The sequence below is a fragment of the Rana temporaria genome, chromosome 4 (genome assembly GCF_905171775.1).
Source record: "Rana temporaria chromosome 4, aRanTem1.1, whole genome shotgun sequence".
In the NCBI taxonomy this organism is placed as follows: Eukaryota; Metazoa; Chordata; class Amphibia; order Anura; family Ranidae; genus Rana; species Rana temporaria.
In genome coordinates, this window is record NC_053492.1 from 113,796,131 (window position 1) to 113,809,875 (window position 13,745).

At 45.4% G+C, this 13,745-nt stretch overlaps 1 protein-coding gene across 1 annotated transcript in view; it reads left to right on the plus strand.

The window, feature by feature from the left end:
- DNER (delta/notch like EGF repeat containing) overlaps positions 1-13,745 on the plus strand; it is a 253,110-nt gene that overhangs the window by 223,600 nt on the left and 15,765 nt on the right. Inside the window, 1 exon segment of the mRNA XM_040348827.1 lies at positions 494-616. Coding sequence (XP_040204761.1) covers positions 494-616 — 123 coding nt within the window.

A 13,745-nucleotide genomic window follows, 5' to 3' on the forward strand; every position in this document is an offset into this window, starting at 1 on the left:
TTCACAGAAAGTTTATCGTGCTGTGTTTCCATTACATTAGCACTCCTACATTTGTGATGCAACACAGAGCACATGGACAGGCATGGATCGGTCACTGTGTAACCCCCTGTCCCTCTAGAGCAGTGGTTCTCAACCTTTCTAGTGCTGTGACCCCTTGATAAAATTTCCCAAGTTGTGGGGACCCCTAACCCACCAATGCGTTTTTGATGCGTTTTACCATGTTCCAGTACAGTACAGGTAAAATGCAGCATGTTCTACTTTTTTTTCCAGGAACTGGAAAGCTCTGGAACTGACGGCATTGGTGTGAACTATGCCACTGTAAACCATATAACCTGCTTTCCATGTGTTTTTGATGCCAAAAAATAAAAGCACTGGACTGCATGTGGTGTGAACTGGCCTTTAGTCCGTTGTGTGTTATGCTTTGTTCTGATATAAAAACATATTAATATCCAAAAAATATGGAATTTTAATTTGAATGTCCTCCTTTTTCTAGGATACCATGGCCTGTACTGTGAGGAGGAATACAACGAGTGTCTGTCAGCCCCATGTCAGAATGGAGCAACTTGTAAGGACCTGGTTAATGAATATCAGTGTGTATGTCCACCTGAATATGAAGGTAAAGTATGACTCCTAATCAACAGGGGCCTCCTGCATCACCTGTTTCTTTTTACATCTTTCTTACACAGGTTAATCAGCATTGGTGTAGAATTTTTAACTTTAGTTAGGTCTTTCCTGGAATTCCAGTTACAATTTTGCAAGTAATAGTTTTGCCTAAAATGCCTGCTTATATCCATATTTCATTATCATTTGGAAAAGCCTCTCTTGTGTAATCCTCGGATTAGTTTGACTTTGTTAGGCTAGGTTCACATCTATGAGGTTGATGTGGTTTTCAGGTGCGTTTTGTGTTTGAACATGCGTTTTTTTTATATGCATGTGTAGCACCTGATTACTTCTAAGAAACGGTGCTAGTTTAAATTTAGAAGGGGTCTGAGAGTTAAGTAGCTCTGACCAGTCTGATTTGTTTAAAATTGGGTCATTGTCTCAGCTTGGCTGTGCTGTGGGCTAATTCTGTCGCTTCTGGGGTGTTGATTCCACCCCAGGACGACAGGTGGCAGCAGTGGAGTTGAGGTTTGGGTGCTCTTCCCCAGCAGCCTATCAGGGAGGGTTTTCCTCGCTGTGCATGCTGGGGGAGGGTATTTATGAGACAGACGCCATTGGTCTGGGTCTTCTTCCAGTGTGGCACCCACCCTTAGGCGTTGTTCCTTTGAAAGAAAGCTGTTCGGTGGGGAGTGCACCTGCGGAGAACCAAGAGAGGCTGGCGATCCAATGGGGTCTCGACAATTCACCGGGGATCAAGATAACCGAAACTGAGAGGCTGGACATTGGTCACCTATCAGTCGGTAACCTAACTGCAAACTACCTGAAGGAGATCCAGGCGCAAATTCTATCAAGGAGGATTATCTCTGCTAATTCAATCCTAAGGAGGGTCTGTGGCAGAGACTTTTCCCTAAGTTCCGAGTCCTACTCTGGCTGCCAGGTCAGTGAGAGAGGCCTGTCCAGGTACACTAAGCCTACTCAGGCAGGAGTGGTGAAAGAAAGAGAAAAAAAATGAACATGAAGACTCCTGGGATGTATGACATCATTTTGGTCTAGGCCAGAAACAAGAATGCAATTGAAGAAATGTAGAAAAAGAACAGTTTAAAACAAGTAAATATAATATACCTTCCTATCTATTTACTGAGGCTAGCAGCATAAGGATTAAAATACATTGGGCCAGATTCACAAAGGACTTACGACGGCGTATCTACTGATACGCCGTCGTATGTCCGAATGAGCGCCGTCGTATCTATGCGCCTGATTCTTAGAATCAGTTACGCTTGAATTCGTCCAAGATACGACTGACGTAAGTCTCCTACGCCGTCGTATCTTGGGTGCATATTTCCGCTGGCCGCTATGGGCGCTTCCGTATATCTCCGCGTCGAATATGTAAATTAGCTAGATACGCTGATTCACGAACGTACTTGCGCCCGGCGTATTAATATACGCTGTTAACGTAAGGCGTACGACCGGCGTAACTTTACCCCTCATAAGCAGGTGTAAGTCATGTTAACGTATGGATGTCGGAAACGTTGGAACAGCATCGTATTTTACGTCGTTTACGTAAGTCGTACGTGAATGGGGATGGGCGTAGGTTACGTTCAAATAGAGCTTTCTTTTGGTGGTATTTGATCACCTCTGCGATTTTTTTTTTTTTGCGCAACAACTAAAAAAAGACTGAAAATTTTGAAAAAAAATTACGTTTTTATTTTTTTCTGTTAATTTTTTTGTAAATAAGTTTTTCTATTTCAATTACGGGCACTGATATGGCGGCACTGATGGGCACCGATGAGATGGCACTGATGGACATCGATGAGGTAGTACTAACGGGCACAGATGAGGTGGCACTGATTGGCGGCGCTGGTATGCGGCACTGATGGGCACTCATAGGCGGCACTGATGGGCACACATAGGCGACACTGATGGGCACACATAGGTGGCACTGATGGGCACACATAGGGGGCACTGATGGGCACACATAGGTGGCACTGATGGGCACTCATGGGCGGCACTGGGCACTCATAGGCGGCACAGATGGGCACTCATGGGCGGCACTTATGGGTGGCACTGATGGATACTTATGGGTGGCACAGATAGGCACTGATAGGTGGGCACTGGGCATGGATGGGCACTGTGGGGTGGCACTGATGGACACTGTGGGGTGGCACTGATGGACACTGGGGTGGCACTGATGGACACTGTGGGGCAGCACTGATTTTCTCAGGTTGCCAGTCAGTGCCCATTTGTGGGCACTGATTGGCGTCTTTTTTATTTTTTTTTAATGCTTTTTTTTTTTTTTTGCAGGCTTTTTTTTTTTTTTTTTCCACCCTGGTGGTCCAGGGTGGGCATCCCTGGTGGTCCAGTGTGGCGATCCGAGGGGGGGCTGCGCTGATAAACAATCAGCGCGAACCCCCCCTGTCAGGAGAGCCGCCGATCGGCTCTCCTCTACTCGCGTCTGTTAGGCGCGAGTGAGGAAGAGCCATCAACTGCTCTTCCTGTTTACATCGTGATCAGCCGTCATTGGACACGGCTGATCACGTGGTAAAGAGTCTCCGCCGGAGGCTCTTTACCGAGATCGGAGATGCAGGGTGTCAGACTGACACCCGCATCACCGATCGCCGCGCTGCGCGCCCCCACGGGCGCGCGCGGCATGAAATCCTGCAGGACGTTCTGGAACGTCCTGTCAGGATTTCAGAACCACTTCCCGGATGTAAATCGGCTATAGGCCAGGCGGGAAGTGGTTAATGAGCACATTATAGAGTGAATGGGCCCTAAATGATAGGCAATCTTAGGTAAAAGCATTATGTTCATTTATGTGATGACTCAGTAAATGTTCATTTTTATTTAATGTTATTAAAATTTAAACACTTGAAACAGAATTTATATGTACTGGTGAGATTAAATAATAATAAGAGAAACAACAAAGCCGGTTCCATGGTAGAGTGTCCCATCAATGATTAGTGAGCTGTGAGCAATTGCCTGGAGGAGTAGAGGCAGACTTTAGTCTTTCTTCCTGATAGATGGGGCACTGACTGGTGACTGGCTCTGTTGCCTGTCTTTGTATAGTAGAATGAAAAGCTTTCCTGCTCATTAGAGGCATTTTGAATGCATTACTTCACTGCTAGAGGGCAGTGTCTCACATGGAGATCGATCACACTGATCGGCTGACAGTCTTATTAGCACAGTATTGACCGCCGCTGGATGCTTGTTTTGCTTTATTAGAAGAGAGCCTTGCTGTAGTCGTTAGCAGTGTCCGAAAGTGATTTTCAGTAACACATTATAAAGTGATTGCTAAGAAGCAGTTGGGAAATAAGTAGAGGTCAGAAAACACACTCATATATTAAACAATGATTTAAATGATCTTGCCTATTATTTGTGGTCAGATGGCAGCAATGACTTTGCTGAGAGCAGATTTGACTTTTTGAATTCATCCCTTGAGAGTCTAATTAGTCTTAAAACCAATGTGTGCACTCAACATAAAAATGATGGAAGGATGATAACTATTCATTGCCATTTTAAAAAGAGAAATCTTTGGCCTGTGTACACATTAAAGTAGGGGTCAGCAATCTGTCGATTGCGATCTACCAATCGATCACCGCCAGGTGACTGGTAAATCGCATCTTCAGCTTGTCGACCCTTCGTGCGCAGAGCATCAAATACAGTGCAGTCCTATATAGGCAGTGGGACTATTTCTGTTGTTGTAGCTGAACCGGCGCTGGCTGCTGAGGGAGCAGGCGGACGCATCAGCCAATACCTTTTCTGTAGTTCTGGCTGCAATCCCAGGCAGAGTGATATCACATGCACTTCTTCTTGTAATACTCTACTTCAATCCAACTTAACTGTATAAACCCCTACAATTGAGAGGAGGCTGACCTTAGCTAGACTTCTACCAATCAGCTAACTGATAATGAACACCGCATTCAGTAGGATGTATAAAAGCCCAGGGTACACGTGCTCTGGGTTAGTTTAGCCGGTGAGCAGAGTCCAGGGGGGAAATAATCAACTACTCAAAAATACTAGTATCCAAAAATACTAATACCTTGGCAGAAGAATAAGAGATAGGAAGTTGCAAGTGTTTGTCGGTACTCTGCATAAATTAATATCTGTTGATTTGCCCGGTATACAACCGGTTTGGTCCATACTGACCAAGGTAGGAAGGACATTAAAGGGGTTTTAAACCATAGTTTTTTCAATTAAAATAACAAACATGCCTATACTTACCTGGTCTGCACAATCATTTTGCACAGAGCACCCCCAATCTTCCTCTTCTAGGGTGCCCTGCCAGCGCTCAAGGCCCCTCCTCTTCACCAAGGCCCCCCCTCCGTTTTCCTTAGGGGCACCTGTGCGGGCTCACTCCTGATTTCTGCTGCTGCTTCCATTCACACAGACAGTGGGACTCGGGCCCGCCCCCACGTCACTGGATTTGATTGCGCTCCTGCACATCTTTGGATCAAATCGGGCTCAGGTAAGAGAAAGGGGGAGGGGGTCTGGGGGGGAGCTGCAGCACAGAAGGTTTTTCACCTTAATGCATAGAATGCATTAAGGTGAAAAACCTTGAAACTTTACAACCACTTTAACTAACCTGGTAGCTAACACCTTGGCAAGAATTTTTACATTATGACCATACTGTTAATAAACAGTGTAAGGGCTCTTTCACACGGGCGGACCGTTCAGGTTCAACTGTCAATTTTTTAGGCGGACCTGAACGAATGCTCCAAACATCTCCATGGAGCGACGAATGTCAGCAGTGACATGTCTGCTGGCGTCCGATCCCCCTCGGTCCGACCCGCTCCGCTAAATACAGATGGATGGAAACCCTATTTTACATTCATCTGGCGGATCAGATGTAAACGTAAAGACGGTCTGTTTTCATCCGATCTCACTATAGAGGAAAGCGGAGATCTAACAGGTCCGTTTATGCACAGTGTGCAGAGACAGACTTGTCATCCGCCGGCTCAGCAGGTATCAACAGAGCGATCCCCACTAAGCAAGCAGATGTTTAAAAATGGATCCACCCGTGTGAAAGGGCCCTAAATTATATTTACTACCCCTGATTCTTGCTGTGGATTACACATTTGAATTCTGTAATCAAAGGGATACAACTCAACCAATGAGCAGTCTATCTATACCAAGTCCAATGGACTCAAATCTGGGGTGTCCAGCCTGGAAACCCAGAGATTTTCAAATTTACAGGGGCATCTCCTGTGCTGGTAAATGTACTTTTCCAGTCTAAGTGTCTCACCCATACACTGCACCCACTCCTTATGGGAAGGAGAATCGGCAGACTTCCAATACCAAAGTATAACTCTCCAAGCTTGAAAAGGGGCTCTAGTCACAGGAGTTAATTCTTTAACATAAAGTTTGCACCAGTCACCTGGTAACCTGTCAGGCCTAGGCTTCTTGTTGGAGCGAGAGCCTGAATGGCCAGTTCTATTTCAGGGATAGAAAGTGTTTTATCCAGCTGGAATTCTTCAATTGTTAAGTTCAGTTCCACTAAGGGATTGGGGGTGTAGCCAGAGGGTCAGAATCCCACAGAATGTATTTGTGAGGTCATAAGATTACTAAATACCGTCTACAATACACACGATAACGAACTGGACTTTGAATTTGCCTAAATGTAGCCTTGCAGAAATGGTTTTCTGCTATGGGCTCATGATCAGGATATTCAACACAAACACAAATGCACACAAAGAAACGCGCCTCAATATTTATGCAAGAAAATAAAACACTACACCCCCAATCGGGCCCTCTGATCAATGAATCAAAATCTCCTCCACATCCCCAAGTCCCGGTACAAATCTAAAGGAGAATGAAGATTCGCAGTCCAAGGACCACGGCTATGGAATGCTCTACCAACGAACATCCGCATGGAAGAAAACCATTGGACCTTCAGGAAAAAACGTAAGACTCATCTCTTCTGAAGGACCTTGGACAAGTTGGACAAAAAAGCCTTGAGGCGATTCAGTTCGCATTTGTTAGCGCTATATAAGTTACTCACTCACTCACTCAACACTTTACTGCATATTTCTACCTTTACTTTTTTATTTTAGATTTGAGTGAGCTGTGAATTTTTTTTTGAAATGCGTAATTCGGTCAACATTTTAATTGCACTTAAAGTTTTTCTTATATAGTGTAAAAGTGTGAGAAAATATTGGAATATTTATGTAAACAGTAAAGATGTGATTACTATAATTATAACTGTTTGTTTTAAGCTGCGTTTGAGGTACAAAATAATTGACATAATTTGCGTTCCTATGCCACATTACAGTGGGGTTGCTAGTTATATTTTAGGAGGTGCCAGTAAACATATCAATAGGGAGAATGGTCTGAGGACCTGCACATTTATTTAGCTTCCACGCACGCATTTTCATGAGGCGGCGTCTGCCGCTAGACGCACAATGTGAGAGGTTCGATGAACAGGCTTTGATATATCTGTTTGATGTTTATTTGTAGTCGTTTCATTATGTAGATTAATGCAAAGATATGATGGAGACAAAGAAAACAGGCTGGGAGCCAGGAGACATATTGAGGCTTTAAAGGAATAAAACACATTAACATAAGAAGGACGGAGGAGATATTATGCTCGCACACTTCAGCTCACTGAATTTATTCACCATAGAAATTGAAATCTGGGTTTACAAACTATTTCAGTGTTTATTTAAAGTGTGTCAACAGCACTGATTTGGTAATATGGACTCAGCTCCAGAGATTTTCATGCTTCTCATTTGTCTTTAGTGTGTTTCTAAATGCACACATTTGTGTCTCCTCTGCAGCTGCTGTTTAGCTATTCCTAACTTTTGGGCTATAAAAATAATCAAGACAATTCCTTAAATGCTTTAAAAAAGTTGCAATTACAATTTCCCTAGAGATGAAAGAAACTGATCTGTAGTATTCTTTACTCCTTTAGACTACGTAAAAGGTCACCCTTGTTTTTTCAATAGAATAGACCCAGGTTTTACCAAATAACTTTAACAGAATCACCTAGGGCAGCCAGAAACGGATAATAGAAACCTCCGGAGGCTACACTGCCTTAGGCCCTGGAGTGACTTTGCTAGGTCCAAGTCTGCCTGCAGAACTTCGCTATTCCAGGAAGGTAGAAACTGACAAAGTCTATGTAAGTACTTTGAGACAAGATGGAGCGAGACCATCACTAATCTCCCTACACTGGGTAGCACTCTTCTGGTGACCAGGGAGACATTTAGACATACTTCAGTGTCACCATTACCCTCTACTATGGTACCGGTATTGGGCAACCCGGAGTTCCCGGTTCTGACGGCCGGCTCACCCCCTTTAGCAGGGGTGTCTGCCACGAATCCTCTGCTGGACTTTTGGAGCGGTTTCCAGCTACGCAACTACTTGCGCGGGTGTTTACGGACACTGGGCACCTTTCGCCAACTCATGGAATTGGAACACTTGTGTTGTCGGGGGAACCAGTCTGCCATGGCCTCCCGGTAATATATGCCTCTGACTCGACCGGCGGAGGGACATATTCCACCCTTTCTAACCAAATGGGAGTCTGACTTAGGTACCCAGTTTACTGACTCTCAGAAAGAGAAGATCCTTCTTTTCTCCCCAAAAGTCTTCCATAGCCACGAGGATCCAGGACACATGTTACAAGATCTTGATCAGATGGTACAAAGAGCCTACCACTTTGCACCATTTCCTCCCACATGTCCCAAGTGTATGCTGGCGATGTAGAAATGTTGAAGGGACGATGCTTCATATTTTCTGGGATTGTCCCAAACTTGCCGTGAGGTGATCTGTACAGTCAAGCACCTAACAAATGTTGACCTGGAAGGGATGTCTGCTTCATCTTTCAAAAATAACGATCAAGAAACATAAGGCATCTCTCACAATCCAGCTGCTGAATGCGGCCAAGGCATGCATCCCCCTTTGCTGGAGATCGGAAAACCCCCCATCAAAATCTCTGTGGTTCTCTAATGTGAACGAATTGAGAGACATGGAGGATCTCACCGCTACTTTGCACTTTGCATAACTAGGAGGAGACCTCTCGAGAGATCTGGCGACCCTGGAACCACTTTGGGTGTGATCTATTATAATGAAGCGTGACCCCATGCAAATGAAGGGCCGAACGAACGGCGCATGCGCGCGCATGCTCAGAATCACGTTGCATATACTCCCTAAGATACGACGGCTCAATGCCTACGATGTGAACGTAACCTACGCCCAGCCCCATTCACGTACGACTTACGTAAACGACGCAAAATACGACGGCTGTTCCCTGGTCCATACCCTAACATGACTTACCCCTGCCTTATGAGGCTTAACTTTACGCCGGACGTATGCCTTATGTAAACGGCGTAGATTACAGCGTCGAGTGCAAGTACATTCGTGAATCGGCGTATCTCGGTCATTTGCATATTCGACGCGTAAATCAATGGAAGCGCCCCTTGCGGCCAGCGTAAATATGCGCCCAATATACGACGGTGTAGGAGACTTGCGTCGGTCGGATGGAGCCAAAATTCAGTATCTAGCTTTAAAAATCAGGCGCATAGATACGACGGCGCATCTGTGCACTTACGCGGCGTATATAAAGATACGTCGGCGTAAGTGCTTTCTGAATCCGGCCCATACTGTTCAATCTCCATACACATATACTACTGTATGAATAGTGGTATAATTCCACTGCAAAACGTGTTGTGTTAATATCCAATTTATAAACTCCTTTTGAGTTACTGTAGATACGTTGGATATTAGCACAGCACATTTTGGAATGGATTTACACCACTATTCATACAGTATTATATGTGTATGGAGATTGCACAGTATATGCTGTATGTTTAAATACATTTGGAGTGTATTAATTTCTTGGATTAACCTTTGTTTTTCCAACATCATTCACAATTATAAGATCAGGGAACCCACCCATCAGTGTCCCCTGCTCCAAAAGACCCCCATTAGACTGCCTTACTGCAAGCAGCTTCAAGCCAGAAAGTGTAGGAGCCGGAGTTTGGAGGTGGAGCTCCTCTACTGTAGTGCTATTTTTCTTCCTTCCATTGCATGGGGGGCCTTGGGGAGAAGTGTGTCGGTAAGACACATCCAAACTGGTACACTCACTCACAGGATGGCTGTCAGCAATAATTGGTTCCCAATACAGCCTACCTCGTGGGGCCCCCATCCCCTGAGGAGGGAAAGAGGTGGGAGGAGGGAGGTGAGATAAAGGGTGGAGGAGGCAGGAGAGGGGGTGAGAGAGGGACAGAGAGGAGGGGGTGACACAGAGAGAGAGAGGAGGGGGGTGACACAGAGAAAGAGAGAGAGAGAAGAGGGGGGGTGACAGAAAGAGAGAGGGGGGTGACAGAGAGAGAGGAGGGGAGAGACACAGAGAGAAAGAGAGAGAGAGAGGGTGACACAGAAAGAGAGAGGAGGGGGGTGACGGAGAGAGAGAGAGGGGAGGGGGTGACAGAGAAAGGAGGGGGGGTGACAGAGAGAGAGAGATGGGGGGTGACACAGGGAGAGGAGGGGGGGTGACACAGGGAGAGGAGGGGGGGTGACACAGGGAGAGGAGGGGGGTGACACAGGGAGAGGAGGGGGGTGACACAGAGAGAGGAAGGGGGGACACAGAGAGAGGAGGGGGGTGACACAGAGAGAGGAGGGGGGGTGACACAGAGAGAGGAGGGGGGAGACACAGAGAGAGGAGGGGGGATGACACAGAGAGAGGTGGGGGGATGGCAAAGAGAGGTGGGGGGGTGACACAGAGAGAGGTGGGGGGGGTGACACAGAGAGAGGAGGGGGGGTGACACAGAGAGAGGAGGGGGGGGTGACACAGAGAGAGGAGGGGAAATGACACAGAGAGAGGTGGGGGGGATGGAAAAGAGAGGAGGGGGGTGACACAGAGAGAGGTGGGGGGGTGACACAGAGAGAGGAGGGGGGTGACACAGAGAGAGAGGAGGGGGTGACACAGAGAGAGGAGGGGTGGCACAGAGAGAGGGGGGGTGACACAGAGAGAGGAGGGGGTGACACAGAGAAAGGAGGGGGTAATTGACAGGAAGGGGGCTGACAGAGCAGATGAGACTGACCTTAGGGGGGAGCAGGAGCAGGCGCGCCGTGCGGCCAATCGCAGACCTTCATATTGACCTGTTCGGCCAATCACGGGGCACGAGCTGGTCTCAGACACACCGCAGACCTTCATGTCACAGGGCACCTGCTGGGCTCAGACCGCACCGCACAGTGTCAGTGACATGACACTAATACTGTAGCAGGCACAGGATGCATGGCGCCACTCCAGATGCAGCCGGGGCCAGAGATCCGCTGACACTGGCCACATTATGGTGGGATTTGTGCCCGGGTTTCCGCGAGCTGTGATGGCCGCACGGCGCCCCCGTTGTCCATGGCGCCCTGTGCGACCGCACGGCTCGCACACCCCAAAGGCCGGCCCTGGATGTGCAAAGACCAATAACCAACTCATTTATACCTTACGTTCAGGTGAACCTAAGGGCCACTTTGACAGAGCATTTAGCTCCAGTCTAAGAGCTCTGTTGGACATTAGCTGTTCTCTCTCCTTGCAGGCTTGCCCTTTTCTGCACGTCTGTGTGTAGAGGTGGTCATCTTAGTATGGGAACAGGGCTTTGCTTTCTCATGCCAGTGAATAAGGAAGGAGCAGAAGGATCCTTGCGCTACAGGTTCTCAGGTACATCTTTATCTCCAGCAAGGAGAACAGTGAGAAACACTGTAGTGACAACTCCAAATCTCATGAGACTAGCAGTCCAAGGCAGCAGTGCCTCAGTCCTCACACAGTAGATAGATAGCTATTAAGATGTATACGCACAGCACATGTAGATTGTTAAAGGTACTATTAAGGCATAATTAACAATTCTAGATGTTCCCAATTAGGTAGCAGATCTTAATTTTTTGGGGTCCAGGTCCACTTTAAGGCCTTGTACACACGGTTCGATTGTTGTACGAATGAGGGTCTGATTTTTGTCAAAAGCACATGTGCAGGATTTTGTCTAGTATACTATCTGCAACTTGTCGTTTGACAAACACGAACGTTGTGACGTACTATGAGAGTATACATAGGAAGTTCATTTCTCAAGTGTCACCTTTTGGCCCCCTTTTGCTAATTTCATGTTAGTAGAAGTTTGGTGAGCGTCGATTTGCGGTTTGCCGATCATACAAAACAAATTCTTTTTAAAATACGTTTGGCATAACTTCATCAGTATCACCAGCAAAGCAGCTTCATTATTATCCCATTAAAGAAGATGAGAATGTGCGCTGTATTTTGACATTTCATCAATTGTCACGTCACAAATGTTAATTCTAGATTATGAACAGTAGTTTACAAGACTAAACTCTACCCAGTCATTCCTTGATTCCGATCATGCGTGTTTGTACTTTAAATTTTTGTGTGATGATTTCTGTACTAACCATCTGAAAATCAGATGTTGAGTTTACTACTGACAAAAATTTTATAGCCTGAACATCCAGCTTTTGTCTGACGAAAAAGTCAAATTGGCTGTCAAAAGCACCGTACCAACGATCCAAAAATCCGCAGACAGCTTGTCTTACGAATTTTTCCTTCTGATTTTCGTATCGTTTGTATGAGGCCTTACTCTAAAGATATAGTGGAAACTTTCTAACCAATCTAGTAGTCAATAAAGTGCATCCAGTACCCAGGGTCAAATGATTTAGGTTTGTGACAGGTGCTGACAGGCATATTCGTTGTACAAAGCCTGGATACACTGCATTAATATGAATGAGTGGTTTTCAAGTTAATCTCACAGTGAATAGAGGATCCCACAACTACTGATATGACAGACATAGTGCTTGACAAGAGAAAACCGTTCTCTCCTATGGAACACTATAAAATAGAATATAAATATTAGTTCATATATGTGTATTGCAGAGGATTAGTTATGCTTCATGAGCAATATTAAAAGGACAGTTATAGTTATTTCTTCATTTATTTATACCAATTGAGTTTAGTTTCAAATATACAGTCCTTATTGTATGTCCAACCCTGCTGGAGCCAAGCATAATTGTTTTAGTTTCATCCTGGGAATCAATCTCACCTTCACTGAGAGCCCTTCATTGGTTGCCAGTTAAAGACAGAATTGTCTTTAAAGCTCTCTGTCTAACGCATAGATGTATCCATGGGAATGCTCCCCATTATCTATGCGAAAAAATAAAAGCTCACAACTCCAATCGCATTCTGCGATCCACCAACCAAAATTTGCTCCAAATACCAAAAGCCAAATACAAGTCCAAAGGAGAAAGAAGATTCGCGGTCCAGGGTCCCAGACTATGGAACGCTTTACCAACCAGCATTCGGTTGGAGGAAAATCACTTAGCTTTCAGGAGAAAGATCAAAACTCATCTCTTTTGATATCAAAGGAGACAGGAACAACAAGCGCCCAGAGGCGATTTAGTTAGCATGTGCCGTGCTATATAAGTTTTTCATTCATTCATTCATTCATTCATTCATTCATCCCATTATTCAATAATTATCATTTTATTTCTTTCTGTCTGTATAAGTTGGCTAGACATGCAGAACTTTTGGTGCGCTTTCAGAAAGCACATCATTTCGGCATTGCACCTAGGGGTTAAGTAAAACTGTAAAGTGCTAAATCTGGTGCAGCTCTGCATAGAAACCAATCGGCTTCCATTTCTTTTTTTGTACTCTCCGGTTTTAATAAATCAACCACATAGTGTTGTATTTGGGGAACATAAACCAATAGCATTCTGGGTACATACTTCATGATTCATGACAACACTTGACCATCTAGAACAGTGGTCTCAAAGTACCGGCCCGCGGGCCATTTGCGGCCCGCGGACCAGTTATAAATGGCCCTCAGGCAGGGTGGAAGTGAGGGGAGCAAAAAAAAAAAAAAAAAAAAAATTTTTTTTTTTTTTTTTTTTGAGCTGGTGCCATCTGGTGGTGAGCCGTTGGTATTACAAGTTATTACCACCAGATGTGAGCTGGCGCCATCTGGTGGTGGCCGTTGGTATTACAAGTTAAGCATTACAAGTTAAACAGCAATTCTAATGTCATTTTACACTATTTTCACTGCCATATTCTTCCCTCTAATTAGAACCCCCAAACATTATATATATTTTTTATCCTAACACCCTAGAGAATAAAATAGCGATCATTGCAATACTTTCTGTTACGCCGTATTTGCGCAGCGGTC